The sequence below is a fragment of the Phocoena sinus genome, chromosome 9 (assembly GCF_008692025.1).
Source record: "Phocoena sinus isolate mPhoSin1 chromosome 9, mPhoSin1.pri, whole genome shotgun sequence".
Classification (NCBI taxonomy): Eukaryota; Metazoa; Chordata; class Mammalia; order Artiodactyla; family Phocoenidae; genus Phocoena; species Phocoena sinus.
In genome coordinates, this window is record NC_045771.1 from 10722258 (window position 1) to 10737938 (window position 15681).

At 39.4% G+C, this 15681-nt stretch overlaps 1 protein-coding gene across 2 annotated transcripts in view; it reads left to right on the forward strand.

Moving 5' to 3' along the window:
- Window positions 1-15681, forward strand: part of TPK1 (thiamin pyrophosphokinase 1) — a 339062-nt gene that overhangs the window by 47709 nt on the left and 275672 nt on the right. The window contains exon 3 of one of the 2 annotated variants that reach the window (XM_032644015.1): window positions 11566-11637. The exons of the other annotated variant lie outside the window; for it this stretch is intronic. Coding sequence (XP_032499906.1) covers window positions 11566-11637 — 72 coding nt within the window. The remainder of the gene's footprint in view (window positions 1-11565; window positions 11638-15681) is intronic. 2 annotated transcript variants of the gene reach the window in all.

The window sequence follows — 15681 nt, forward strand, 5'->3', positions numbered from 1 at the left end:
ACCCTTTTTCCCTTCATGGTCTCCAGTCTGTACTTTTATAATGCCATCGAAATAGAATTCAGTTTGTAGCTGGTTTAGAACTGGACCATATACTCCATTAAGTGAGGGGCACGAATATTGAGCCTGCCCTGGTTTGTTCTTTACAGTAAAAAAAAAAAAGTTCCAAGATTGTGTTTCTGTTCATACAGGGTATGGTGACATTAGAAGCAATTTTGTAAGACACAAAGTCTTACAGATTAATTGGGAAGAAATAGACTCACAGACATAGAAAACAAACAGTGGCTACCAAAGGGGAAAGCTGGGTGGGAGAGGGATAAATTAAGAATTTGGGAACATACACACACTACTATGTATACAACAGGTAACCAATAAGGACCTACTATACAGCAGGGAACTATATTCTATAACTTGTTAAAACCTATAATGGAAAAGAATCTCAGAAAGAAATATAGATAGATAGATACATAATCTGAAGCACTTTGCTGTACACCTGAAACTAACACAACATTGTAAATCAACTATACTTCAATAAAAATTTAAAAAATAAATTGATAAAAGGTTAATTGGGAAGAAATTTGGAACGCTGTAAAATTATGACGGTTAGGTTTGTGTACAAGTGTGTATGGTTAGTTGTAGGGTACCTGTTTTAGTGATACAGGAAACAGCACAGTGAGTGGTTTTTAAAGTTTATGTTAGAAACAGTTATTTCATGACTTCTTTGTGCCAGGACCTAGGTTAAATTTTGAAGAGAAAAGGGATGAGTAAATTATTTTTTCTACATGCCTAAAGTGTATCCGCTGTTGTTGAGTAAGAAGCATATAACAATTATTAGCAGAAGCAATTAAATATTATGGTTTTTAGGTGAGAATGATTAATGGGGGGGAAGGGAGAGAGGTTGGAAAAAAGAAAGTAAAATATTTTCTCTAAGTTGTGAAAGATAAGAAAGTCCTTGCCAGGGTCAAAAAACTGTGTTTGTTGAGTATTTATTTACTTTGTGTCAGGCACCATACTCAGCTATGTGTTAGATCTCCCAGAATCTTCCATACTTGGTGGGCTCAGAGTTGTTAAATCAGTTACTCAGATATCACCAACCACACAGCCAAATAAGTGGGCTTATTAGAATTCTCTAAAGCCCAGCCTACTAAGGATTAGTAATCATGAGGGTTTTGAATGTAAAATGAGTGCCAAACTGACTTCACCTAGTTATAATTTCAGAGTAGTCTAGATTAAAAAAGGAAAGAATATCAGATCCTAGTACCTAAATATCTCTATGTATAGAAATGGATTAACATAAATGTTATGTACAGAAATTGATTATTGATAGCATCATTAGTAAATCATAAATGTACTATAAATTTTCAAATGGCTTCATTCTTTGCAAATGTGCTTTCACAGATAATACCTTAATGAAAGTATGAGTTTAGAGGAGCAGTAAGTTGGATAATAATGCTTTACCCCTTCATCAGATTGTTCTTTGAGCCACAAAAATACTGAGTTCACATATCAAAGAATCAGTGACAGAGAGTAGTTTGCTCGTTCACTTACATACACATACAATACTGTCAGATGCCTCCTCTAGCACTGCAGATCTTGCCAAAGATTAAAGGACCATTGGTTTATCCAAATTATTAGCTCCTTTCCTTTAACATTATATTGAGCACTTACGTGTGCCAGGCTGTGAATCTCTTATCCCTGTTGAATGAATGAATGAGTTAAAGTCTTCCTGTGTTTTGATGCTTGATTGCTCTTTGTCTTCTCCAGTTCCTCTCTAGATCATCTTCACCATAACCCAGCCTGGACCATGGTCATTGTGTTAATTAAAACTCAGTTTCTCTCTACAGAATAGTGAAACCCCAAATACTATTGGCTTAAATAAAATAAGAGTTTAGTTTTTTCTCATATAAAAGAAATCTGGAGCCAGGAATTGAAGTGCTGGGATGGAGGCTTCATGGAATCATCAGGGACCCAGGCTCTTTCAGGCTGTTGCCCTTGTTCCTGGGATCCCAAGTGACTGCTAGACTTTCATGCATTCATCAGTCTTGCTCCAGATGGCAGGATGGAGGAAGAAAAGCAGAAGGAAAGACCCCCTCCACTTTATGGATCCCCCTTAGAAGTAACATATAAAGCTCTTCTGTGTGTTTTCTTTTTTTTTTTTTTTTTAAACATCTTTATTGGGGTATAATTGCTTTACAATGGTGTGTTAGTTTCTGCTTTATAACATAGTGAATCAGCTATACATATACATATGTTCCCATATGTCTTCCCTCTTGCATCTCCCTCCCTCCCACTCTCCCCATCCCACCCTTCCAGGCTGTCACAAAGCACCGAGCTAATATCCCTGTGCCTTGCGGCTGCTTCCCCCCAGCTATCTACCTTACTACGTTTGTTAGTGTGTATATGTCCATGACTCTCTCTCGCCCTGTCAAAACTCACCCCTCCCCCTCCCCATACCCTCAAGTCCGTTCTCCAGTAGGTCTGCGTCTTTATTCCTATCTTACCCCTAGGTTCTTCATGACATTTTTTCCCCTTAAATTCCATATATATGTGTTAGCATACGGTATTTGTCTTTTTCTTTCTGACTTACTTCACTCTGTATGACAGACTCTAGGTCTATCCATCTCATTACAAATAGCTCAATTTCATTTCTTTTTAAGGCTGAGTAATATTCCATTGTGTATATGTGCCACATTCTTTATCCATTCATCTGATGATGGGCGCTTAGGTTGTTTCCATGTCCTGGCTATTGTAAATAGAGCTGCAATGAACATTTTGGTACATGACTCTTTTGAATTTTGGTTTTCTCAGGGTATATGCCAAGTAGTGGGATTGCTGGGTCATATGGTAATTCTATTTGTAGTTTTTTAAGGAACCTCCATACTGTTCTCCACAGTGGCTGAACCAATTCACATTCCCACCAGCAGTGCAAGAGTGTCCCCTTTTCTCCACACCCTCTCCAGCATTTATTGTTTCTAGATTTTTTGATGATGGCCATTCTGACTGGTGTGAGATGATATCTCATTGTAGTTTTGATTTGCATTTCTCTAATGATTAATGATGTTGAGCATTCTTTCATGTGTTTGTTGGCATTCTGTATATCTTCTTTGGAGAAATGTCTATTTAGGTCTTCTGCCCATTTTTGGATGGGGTTGTTTGTTTTTTTGTTATTGAGCTGCATGAGCTGCTTGTAAATTTTGGAGATTAATCCTTTGTCAGTTTGCTTCATTTGCAAATGTTTTCTCCCATTCTGAGGGTTGTCTTTTGGTCTTGGTTATGGTTTCCTTTGCTGTGCAAAAGCTTTGAAGTTTCATTAGGTCCCATTGTTTATTTTTGTTTTTATTTCCATTACTCTAGGAGGTGGGTCAGAAAGGATCTTGCTGTGATTTATGTCATAGAGTGTTCTTCCTATGTTTTCTTCTAAGAGTTTGATAGTTTCTGGCCTTACATTAGGTCTTTAATCCATTTTGAGCTTATTTTTGTGTATGGTGTTAGGGAGTGATCTAATCTCATACTTTTACATGTACCTGTCCAGTTTCCCAGCACCATTTATTGAAGAGGCTTGTCCTTTCTCCACTGTACATTCCTGCCTCCTTTATCAAAGATAAGGTGTCCATATGTGCGTGGGTTTATCTCTGGGCTTTCTATCCTGTTCCACTGATCTATCTTTCTGTTTTTGTGCCAGTACCATACTGTCTTGATTACTGTTGCTTTGTAATATAGTCTGAAGTCAGGGAGCCTATTCCTCCAGCTCCTTTTTTCGTTCTCAAGATTGCTTTGGCTATTCGGGGTCTTTTGTGTTTCCATACAAATTGCGAAATTTTTTGTTCTAGTTCTGTGAAAAATGCCAGTGGTAGTTTGATAGGGATTGCATTGAATCTGTAGATTGCTTTGGGTAGTAGAGTCATTTCACAATGTTGATTCTTCCCATCCAAGAACATGGTATATCTCTCCATCTATTTGTATCATCTTTTAATTTCTTTCATCAGTGTCTTATAATTTTCTGCATACAGGTCTTCGTATCCTTAGGTAGGTTTATTCCTAGATATTTATTCTTTTTTGTTGCAATGGTAAATGGGAGTGTTTTCTTGATTTCACTTTCAGATTTTTCATCATTAGTATATAGGAATGCCAGAGATTTCTGTGCATTAATTTTGTATCCTGCTACTTTACCAAATTCATTGATTAGCTCTAGTAGTTTTTCTGGTAGCATCTTTAGGATTCTCTATGTATAGTATCATGTTCATCTGCAAACAGTGACAGCTTTACTTCTTCTTTTCTGATTTGGATTCCTTTTATTTCCTTTTCTTCTCTGATTGCTGTGGCTAAACTTCAAAACTATGTTGAATAAGAGTGGTGAGAGTGGGCAACCTTGTCTTGTTCCTGATCTTAGTGGAAATGCTTTCAGTTTTTCACCATTGAGGATGATGTTTGCTGTGGGCTTGTCATATATGGCTTTTATTATGTTTAGGAAAGTTCCCTCTATGCCTACTTTCTGGAGGGTTTTTATTATAAATGGGTGTGAATTTTGTCGAATAGCTTTCTCTGCATCTATTGAGATGATCATATGGTTTTTCTCCTTCAATTTGTTAATATCGGTTATCACATTGATAGATTTGCGTATATTGAAGAATCCTTGCATTCCTGGAATAAACCCCACTTGATCATGGTGTATGACTCCTTTTAATGTGCTGTTGGATTCTGTTTGCTAGTATTTTGTGAGGATTTTTGCATCTATGTTCATCAGTGATATTGGCCTGTAGTTTTCTTTCGTTTGTGACATCCTTGTCTGGTTTTGGTATCAAGGTGATGGTGGCTTCGTAGAAGGAATTTGGGAGTGTTCCTCCCTCTGCTATATTTTGGAAGAGTTTGAGAAGGATAGGTGTTAGCTCTTCTCTAAACGTTTGATAGAATTCACCTGTGAAGCCATCTGGTCCTGGGCTTTTGTTTGTTGGAAGGTTTTTAATCACAGTTTCAATTTCAGTGCTTGTGATTGGTCTGTCATATTTTCTATTTCTTCCTGATTCAGTCTTGGCAGGTTGTGCATTTCTAAGAATTTGTCCATTTCTTCCAGATTGTCCATTTTATTGGCATAGAGTTGCTTGTAGTAATCTCTCATGATTTTTTTTTATTTCTGCAGTGTCAGTTGTTACTTCCTCCTTTTTCATTTCTAATTCTATTGATTTGAGTCTTCTCCCTTTTTTTCTTGATGAGTCTGGCTAGTGGTTTATCTATTTTGTTTATCTTCTCAAAGAACCAGCTTTTAGTTTTTATTGATCTTTGCTATTGTTTCCTTCATTTCTTTTTCATTTATTTCTGATCTGATTTTATGATTTCTTTCCTTCTGCTAGCTTTGGGGTTTTTTTTGTTCTTCTTTCTCTAATTGCTTGAGGTGCAAGGTTAGGTTGTTTTATTCGAGATGTTTCCTGCTTCTTAAGGTGGGCTTGTATTGCTATAAACTTCCCCCTTAGAACTGCTTTTGCTGCATCCCATAGGTTTTGGGTCGTTGTGTCTCCATTGTCATTTGTTTCTAGGTATTTTTTTTATTTCCTCTTTGATTTCTTCAGTGATCACTTCATTATTAAGTAGTGTATTGTTTAGCCTCCATGTGTTTGTATTTTTTAAAGATCTTTTCCTGTAATTGATATCTAGTCTCATGGCGTTGTGGTCGGAAAAGATACTTGATACAATTTTCAGTTTTCTTAAATTTACCAAGGCTTGATTTGTGACCCAAGATATGATCTATCCTGGAGAATGTTCCATGAGCACTTGAGAAAATGTGTATTCTGTTGTTTTTTGGATGGAGTGTCCTATAAATATCAATTAAGTCCATCTTGTTTAATGTATCATTTAAAGCTTGTGTTTCCTTATTTATTTTCATTTTGGATGATCTGTCCATGGGTGAAAGTGGGGTGTTAAAGTCCCCTACTATGAATGTGTTACTGTTGATCTCCCCTTTTATGGTTGTTAGTATTTGCCTTATGTATTGAGGTGCTCCTATGTTGGGTGCATAAATATTTACAATTGTTATATCTTCTTCTTGGATCGATCCCTTGATCATTATGTAGTGTCCTTCTTTGTCCCTTTTAATAGTCCTTATTTAAAGTCTATTTTGTCTGATATGAGAATTGCTACTCCAGCTTTCTTTTGGTTTCCCATTTGCATGGAATATCTTTTTTCCATCCCCTACTTTCAGTCTGTATGTGTCTCTAGTTCTGAAGTGGGTCTCTTGTAGACAGCATATATAAGGGTCTTGTTTTTGTATCCATTCAGCCAATCTGTGTCTTTTGGTGGGAGCATTTAGTCCATTTACATTTAAGGTAATTATCGATATGTATGTTCCTATTTCCATTTTATATATTGTTTTGGGTTCGCTACATAGGTCATTTCCTTCTCTTGTGTTTCGTGTCTAGAGAAGTTCCTTTAGCATTTGTTGTAAAGCTGGTTTGGTGGTGCTGAACTCTCTCAGCTTTTGCTTGTCTGTAAAGGTTTTAATTTCTCCATCAAATCTGAATGAGATCCTTGCTGGGTAGAGTAGTCTTGGTTGCAGGCTATTCTCCTTCAGCACTTTCAGTATGTCCTGCACTCCCTTCTGGCTTGTAGGGTTTCTGCTGAGAGATCAGCTGTTAACCTTATGGGGATTCCCTTGTGTGTTATTTGTTGTTTTTCCCTTGCTGCTTTTAATATGCTTTCTTTGTATTTAATTTTTGACAGTTTGATTAATATGTGTCTTGGCGTGTTTCTCCTTGTAATTTATCCTGTATGGGACCCTCTGTGCTTCCTGGACTTGATTAACTATTTCCTTTCCCATATTAGGGAAGTTTTCAACTATAATCTCTTCAAATATTTTCTCAGTCCCTTTCTTTCTTTCTTCTTCTTCTGGAACCCCTATAATTCGAATGTTGGTGCGTTTCATGTTGTCCCAGAGGTCTCTGAGACTGTCCTCAGTTCTTTTCATTCTTTTTTCTTTATTCTGCTCTGCAGTAGTTATTTCCACTACTTTATCTTCCAGGTCACTTATCCGTTCTTCTGCCTCAGTTATTCTGCTATTGATCCTATCTAGAGTGATTTTAATTTCATTTATTGCATTGTTCATCGTTGCTTGTTTCATCTTTAGTTCTTGTAGGTCCTTGTTAGCTGTTTCTTGCATTTTGTCCATTCTACTTCCAAGATTTCGGATCATCCTTACTATCATTATTCTGAATTCTTTTTCAGGTAGATTGCCTATTTCCTCTTCATTTGTTAGGTCTGGTGGGTTTTTATCTTGCTCCTTCATCTGCTGTGTGTTTTTCTGTCTTCTCATTTTGCTTATCTTACTGTGTTTGGGGTCTCCTTTTTGCAGGCTGCACTTTCGTAGTTCCCGTTGTTTTTGATGTCTGTCTCCAGTGGCTAAGGTTGTTTCAGTGGGTTGTGTAGGCTTCCTGGTGGAGGGGACTAGTGCCTGTGTTGTGCTGGATGAGGCTGGATCTTGTCTCTCTAGTGGGCAGGTTCACGTACTGGTGGTGTGTTTTGGGGTGTCTGTGGCCTTATTATGAATTTTAGGCAGCCTCTCTGCTAATGGGTGGGGTTGTGTTCCTGTTTTGCTAGTTGTTTGGCATAGGTTGTCCAGCACTGTGGCTTGCTGGTCGTTGAGTGAAGCTGGGTGCTGGTGTTAAGATGGAGGTCTCTGGGATATTTCCACCGTTTAATATTATGTGGAGCTGGGAGGTCTCTTGTTGACCAGTGTCCTGAAGTTGGCTCTCCTACCTCAGAGGCAGAGCCCTGACTCCTGGCTGGAGCACCAAGAGCCTTTCATCCACACAGCTCAGAATAAAAGGGAGAAAAGTAGGGAGAATTAGTAGAAGTATGAGTAAAGAAAGAAGGAAAGGAGGAAAGGAAGGAAGGAAGAAAGAAGCAAAGAAGGAAAGAAAGGAGGGAGGGAGGGAGGAAGGAAGGAAGGAGGGAAAGAAGGAAAAAAGACAGAAAGAAAGATGATACAGTAAAAATAAAATAAAGTATAATATAGTTATTGAATTAAAAAATATTTAGAAAAAAAAAAAAAAAGGGACGGATAGAACCTTAGGACAAATGTTGGAAGCAAAGCTATACAGAGAAAATCTTACACAGAAGCATACACATACACCTTCACAAAAAGAGGTAAAGGGGAGCAGCATAAATCCTGCTCCCTGAGACCACCTCCTCAATTTGGGGTGATTCGTTGTCTAAAGGAGGGAAGGAAGGAAGGAAAGAAAGAAAGAACGAAGGTAAAGTATAATAAAGTTATTACAATTAAACTTAATTATTAAGAAAAGAATTAAAAAAAAAAGTCATGGACGGATAGAGCCCTAGGACAAATGGTGGAAGCAAGAGTATACAGACAGGATCTCACACAGAAGCATACACGTACACATTCACAAAAAGAGGAAAAGGGAAAAAAATCATAGGTCTCGCTCCTAAATTCCACCTCTTCAATTTGGGATCATTCCTTGTCTATTCAGGTATTCCACAGATGCAGGGGTATATCAAGTTGATTGTGGAGCTTTAATCCGCTGCTTCTGTGGCTGCTGGGAGAGATTTCCCTTTCTCTTCTTTGTTCTCACAGCTCACAGGAGCTCAGCTTTGGATTTGGCCCTGCCTCTGCGTGTTGGTCGCTGGAGGGCGTCTTTTTTTTCGCTCAGACAGGACGGGTTAAAAGGAGCCGCTGATTCGGGGCCTCCGGCTCACTCAGGCCGGGGGTTGGGGGTTGGGGGTATGGTGGGGCACTGCGTGCGGGGCCGGCCTGCGGCGGCAGAGGCAGCGTGACGTTGCGGCAGAGGCCGGCGTGACGTTTGCACAGCCTGAGACCCCGCCGTGCGTACTCCCGGGGAAGTTGTCCCTGGATCCCGGGAACCTGGCAGTGGCGGGCTGCACAGGCTCCGCGGAAGAGGGGTGTGGAGAGTGACCTGTGCTCACACACAGGCCCCTTGGTGGCGGCAGCAGCAGCCTTAGCGTCTCCCGCCCGTCTCTGGGGTCCGCGGTTTTAGCCGCGGCTCGCGCCCGTCTCGGGGGCTCGCGCCCTCAGCCGCGGCTCGCGCCCGTCTCGGGGGTTCGCGCTTTTAGCCGCGGCTCGCGCCCGTCTCTGGAGTTCCTTTAAGCAGCGCTCTTAACCCCTCTCCTCGCGCACCAGGAAACAAAGAAGGAAGAAAAAGTCTCTTGCCTCTTCGGCCGGTGCAGGCTTTTCCCCGAACTCCCTCCCAGCTAGTCGTGGTGCACTAACCCCTTCAGGCTATGTTCAAGCCGCCAACCCCTAGTCCTCTCCCTGAGCTCCGTCCAAAACCAAAACCCGAGCCTCAGCTCGCAGCCCCGCCCGCCCCGGTGGGTGAGCAGACAAGCCTCCTCGGGCTTGGTGAGTGCTGGTCGGCACCGATCGTCTGTGCAGGTATCTCCCCGCTTTGCCCTCCGCACCCGTCGCTGTGCACCACTCCCGCGGTCCCGAAACTCCCCCCTCTGCCTCCCGCAGTCTCCGCCCGCGGAGGGGCTTCCTAGTGTGTGGAAACTTTTCCTCCTTCACAAGCTCCCTCCCACTGGTGCAGGTGCCGTCCTTATTCTTTTGTCTCTGTTTTTTCTTTTGCCCTACCCAGTTACGTGGGGAGTTTCTTGCCTTTTGGGAGGTCTGAGGTCTTCTGCCAGCCTTCAGTAGGAGTTCTGTAGGAGTTGTTCCACGTGTGGATGTATTTCTGGTGTATCCGTGGGGAGGAAGGCGATCTCCGCCTCTTACTCTTCCGCCATCTTCAGGGTCCCCCCCCTAATTCGAATATAATATTTTCTGTATTTAAAATACCTTCTCTGGGCTTTGCTGCCTTTTTCCCCCATTTCTCACAGTTCAGTTTTTATTTTTTAAGAAGAGGCATCTCTCAGTTTTCTAACTCCTTGTTCTCTTTACTATCTTGAGGCTGCCTCTGTGAATTTTTAGACTTTTCTTTGAGATTTTCCCACCTCGTTGGCCTTTTCTCATTGTCTAGTCTCTCTGAAGTCTCCTCGGCATGCTGTGTTATCGACGGCACATTCTTGGAATTACCTGCTTAGTTCTTTTACCTTTCTGGCTTTTTCTTCTGTGTTTCTTTTGTTGACGTCCTTCTGTTCTGTAACAGTGTGCAAAACATGACAATTTTGTGTTTGTTATTTCTTTTCTCTCTCTGCTCTTTCTTTGTAGTATCTCAGCTTGTGTCTGTGCTTTGACCTTTAGCTATCACCTCTGTATGGATGATCCCCCGATATACATAAATTGCCTTTACTACTCATTTCTCTATCACTCTAAATACTTCGTGGTGCCTCAATTGAAATTCCTCCGTCATCCTAAACAGCATGTCTAAAATCTGGGATGTTAGTATTCATGTCTTAGGTGCACGTCATTAGGGTGTTGCTTCCTAAACTTTCCATGGTAACAGTCCTACTGGCAAAGGATAGCAGCTTCCTGTGTGTTGTTTTCCTTGTCTGGAATGCCCTTTGCTTTATTCTGTCCAGCTACTTCTTTTTAAGATCAAGTTCAAAAATCTGCATATCACAAAGATTTCTAGGATGACACCAGACCTTACTGACTTTCTAGGCTTTGAACTTCTGCCACATTCATTTATCTGTTACCCCGGCATTCCTCATATCCTTGTTTTGTACTGTATTGTGGAATAAATCGTCTTTATTATAAATGTCTTATCTCGCAGATACCCTGTAATCTATTCTTCTTTGCACTCCTAGTGCCTGGTATATAATCGGCACTTAATAACGTTTGTTGTGGGTGATGCCACCCCCTTTTCATTTCCTTATCTTGTTCCATTTCTAACACTGAGATTGCTTTAAAAAAAAGTTAATTTTTCTTATCACCAAACAAACATTTCTTTCCATAAATGAAATGGAGTACTTGGACTGAGCTGAATGACAGATTTTCAACAGCCTGATTGCATTCTGCTTTGCACTATTTACAGTACATTATAAAAGACTTGAATGATTGTTGGAGAGGTAACTTTTTTTCCATCTTAGTCTTTTGAGTGTCATCTAAAAACTTGGAATAAAAGAGTCATGAAAAGAACTAGTAGGATTTTGTGGAAACAAAGTTTTACATTGGAGAGTTCAAGATAACTCGGGGTGGAGGGAGAGAATGAAAGTGAAGGAGAGAATATGAATGAGGATGAAAATGCATGTGAAAGTACACACCCATTAGACCCACGCTACTTGGCAAACAACGTCAAGATGATAGCAGACCAGCCAGGTAGAAGGGTACTTGAATCAAAGTGTTACATATATCAAAAGGATAAGGATTCATATCAAGGGCATTTTTGCTGCACGCCCTGTACAAAAAGAAGCGTACCCAATTGTCTTTATGATGAGCTATTTTTATGATAAATTCCTCAGCAATATAGTAATGTGATGGACATATTGAATAAAGTAGATCCAAATAACCTATGGTATCTTTTAAAATTCAGGTGTAAGAAATTAGCTGTGATTAAAATTTAGCTCTGTGTAGACTGCAAATCTGGTCTCAGAGAGTATGATTCCAGACTCATATGAGGGGAATGAAAGACTTGGTTCACTTGTTTATTTTGCTTTTTTTCCCCATAGGGAATTTGAAATACTGCCTTGTGATTCTGAATCAGCCTTTGGACAAATGTTTTCGTCATCTTTGGTGCAAAGGTAACCTTAATTAGCATTTATATTTCTTTGCTTTCTTACTCTACTTGGGACTAATGTGACTGTTAAATATCCCAGAACCCAGCTGGAATACCAAAAAAGGGTGGAATTTAAAATAAGGTGATTTAATTATTGAATTATCAGAAGAATCCATTTTTTGCTTCTCCGTTAACCTGTGTATACATGTGGTTTCCACAGCGTGGAATTACAATATAGCATCACTCTATTGCAGATCATAACTACGTATGTTTATCCTGAGTACTCAACAAGTATTTGTTCAAGTGTAAATATTTTTGGCACCAGTGACAGCAAAAAGCATCCACAAGCCTCCCTCATTCTGGCATTCGTTAATTAGGTATCTGCAGGGTGACTGGATTTGCAACATTAAAACAGAAGACATGTTGCCAATATATTAGAATCTCTAGGGATTCTGAAAAATATAGTTAAAAATGGAATAGTTTCACAAAATTAAACTCCTGTGAGGTTTCACGTCAAAAGTAGGTTCTATTGGGCTTCCCTGGTGGCGCAGTGGTTGAGAGTCTGCCTGCCGATGCAGGGGACATGGGTTTGTGTCCCGGTCCGGGAAGATCCCACATGCCGCGGAGCGGCTGGGCCCGTGAGCCATGGCCGCTGAGCCTGCGCGTCCAGAGCCTGTGCTCCACAACGGGAGAGACCCCAACAGTGAGAGGCCCACGTACCGCAAAAAAAAAAAAAAACCAAAAAAAAATAGGTTTTATTAACTCTTTTATATTATTCTTTGATTTTTATGAAATGAACTCAAAAAAGTGATGTTAAATAGCATTTGCTGTTTTAAACCTCTGCTCTTCTTTAATGAAATCTTGAGATGTTTTTTCAAAGGGATCCTTCTGCTGTGTTATCAATGTAAGTTTTGGGTCAAATGATAGGCAGAAGAACTTGGTTTGTGATATACTGAAGCATATTCCTGATACTGTCTCATCAGCCCAGAATTCTTTAGTTATTCTCATCATTAAGGTTGTGTGTCTTAGAGTGCAAATGTATTATGTTAATAAGCTCACATCTGGACAAAGGTACTTGTGATACTAGAGGGAATAAATCGTTATACATGATTTTGTGAAAAGAATTTTTCTTATCCAGTAGGATCACGATGAAAACTCTTGGTGTTCTAAACTTAGCCATCTTTAAGTTAGGTAATGTAAACTTTGACCTTATAGTTGTACTAACATTGCCCTCACAGGCAATTACTTAAGTATTATCTTTCATAGCACTTACTACTCATTTACTTGTAATTAGGTAGTTATTTTGGGTACCATAGTCCAAAAGGTCTTTTTGTCACTTTATCTCTATTGCCTAGTTGCTGTGTCTGGTGCATAATTGCTTAGTAATTACAAGGAATAAAAGAATTTAATATGGTTGATATTGCTGTTAAATACCAGAGCAAACTGCTTAGGCACATCTTTTCTACCTGAACTTATTACATCAGGTTTTATGATCATTTTAGGAGAGTGTGTGAGCAAACTGTGTTTTATTGCAAACATTAGAAATAGACAAATATTCATTGATAGGAACTGTTGGAAACCTTGGATAATGAAAACCACATCTTAAGGCTTATATTTTGGGGAGTTAATGGTCCTATTTTGCACGTAGTGTGAAATGATGTAGATTTTTGAGCTGATTGAAGTTCTTCATCTCATTAGTTTTTCTGCAGTGAATTTGATCTGAAAAAGTCTCAGGCCTGACATTCACCCGCTAATCATTTGATTTGCATAAAAATATGAACACTTGGTTAGTATGTATCAATATACATGAAGAGAAGTAAAGGTATCTAAAGTGTTCTGTGTACTGAAATGTTTAGATAATTCTCATTTCCAAAATAACTTTTCTTTAGGTTATTGAAATGTTAAATTCTTTCATATATGCCTCTAGGATAATTCTTGGCATTTTGGAGCCATGAACCATTTTAAAAATCAGAACTGTTAACAAAGACTAAGGAATAGGTTTTTTGTGAGTCTCATAACAGAGGCTGTGGGTTTATGTTTGTGTTGCTGCTCTTCCAAGTAAAGGCAATGAAACAGGGAAACTCTGAGCTTGAGTTGTTGCTTTTCACAACAGAGAGAGCCCCAGAAAAAAGCAGCTCGTGGTTTGGGAGGGAAGTCAGCATTGTGGTTTGGGATTTCATTTCAGCAAGTAAGTCATGGCTGGGGGCTGCCATGCTGTTGCTGTTGAGCTCATATGTACAACATTTTCTGTAATTTCTGTGGATGTGAAGATTTGGCAAGAGCAGAAATTAAGGGGTGGAAGCTGGACTGCTAGACTAAAACACAGAAAAATTTGAAGGCTGCTACACAATGTAAGTCTTTTATATAAAATCTATATTTTACCTTTAACCTATAGGCCAAGGGCTTCTGTTGAGGGGTATTTCCTGAGATTCGTTTCAGGGGAAAGACTACTCTGAAGGTTTTAATTTCTTCCTGCAATGTTTAAGTGGCATGTTATAAAGTCTACTTAAAATGACTAAAGGAGGGAGTCAAGGGAGATTAAGATTATAAAAGTTTTGAGTTGTGTTTTCCCTTTAGTGCATCGTGAAGTTTTAATGATTTTCTTGGTCACAAGCCTTGGAATAATAGCCCTACATGTCTAGCGTTTTGTACTCTGGGTTTAATCTGGGGACATAAAGTAAGCATTTGGTAGGTAGGTAGATGGATAAAACAACAGAAGTACAGTTAGTGAGTATAGATAAAACGACAGAAATATAGTTAGTATCTCACTAACTTTCTGTAGCAATCAGAGATTATTGGCCTTTGTGACTATTGGCCTCAGATTTCTTAACCTCTTTTTTTTGTGGGGCGGGAGGAAAGGGCACAGTCATGAACTGTCTATAAAAGACTGAAGTGTACACCCTTTTTAGCAATATGCAGTGAGTCATAAAAGAAAGCGTATTTCTTTAAATTGTGTAATTCCACTTCTAGGAATTCATCCTGAGTGGAGGGTGGGGGGAAGCAACCAAAGACATAACCAAAGGTTTACAAGCAAGAAACTCAACATTATTAATGATGGGAGAAAACTGGAAATAACCTAAATATCCAGCAGAAAGGGTGTGATAAAATACAGCATGGAATATCCATCATAAGGAATCTTAACCCAAACCTCCAAAACTGCATTTCTGAAATTGGTTGTCTTTTTTAATCAATTAATTAATTTTTTAAATTTAATTTTATTTTTTTATACAGCAGGTTCTTATTAGTCATCCATTTTATACACATCAGTGTATATGTGTCAATCCCAATCTCCCAGTACATCACACCACCACCCTCACACCCTCTGCTTTCCCCTCTTGGTGTCCATACTTTTGTTCTCTACATCTGCGTACTCAACTTCTGCCCCACAAACCGGTTCATCTGTACCATTTTTCTAGGTTCCACATATATGTGTTAATATACGATATTTGTTTTTCTCTTTCTGACTTACTTCACTCTGTATGACAGTCTCTAGATGCATCCATGTCTCTACAAATGACCCAATTTCATTCCTTTTTATGGCTGAGTAATATTCCATTGTTTATATGTACCACATCTTTATCCATTCACCTGTTGATGGGCATTTAGGTTGCTTCCATGTCCTGGCTATTGTAAATAATGCTGCAGTGAACATTGGGGTGCATGTGTCTTTTTGAATTATGGTTTTCTCTGGGTATATGCCCAGTAGTGGGAGGGCTGTGTCATATGGTAATTCTATTTTTAGTTTTCTAAGGAACCTCCATACTGTTCTCCATAGTGGCTGTATCAATTTAATTCCCACCAACAGTGTAAGAGGGTTCCCTTTTCTCCACACCCTCTCCAGCATTTGTTGTTTGTAGATTTTCTGACGATGCCCATTCTAACTGGTGTGAGGTGTTACCTCATTGTAGTTCTGATTTGCATTTCTCTAATAATTTGTGATGTTGAGCAGCTTTCATGTGCTTTTTGGCCATCTGTATGTCTTCTTTGGAGAAATGTCTCTTTAGGCCTTCTGTCAATTTTTGGATTAGGTTCTTTGTTTTTTTAATATTGAGCTGCAAGAGCTGTTTAT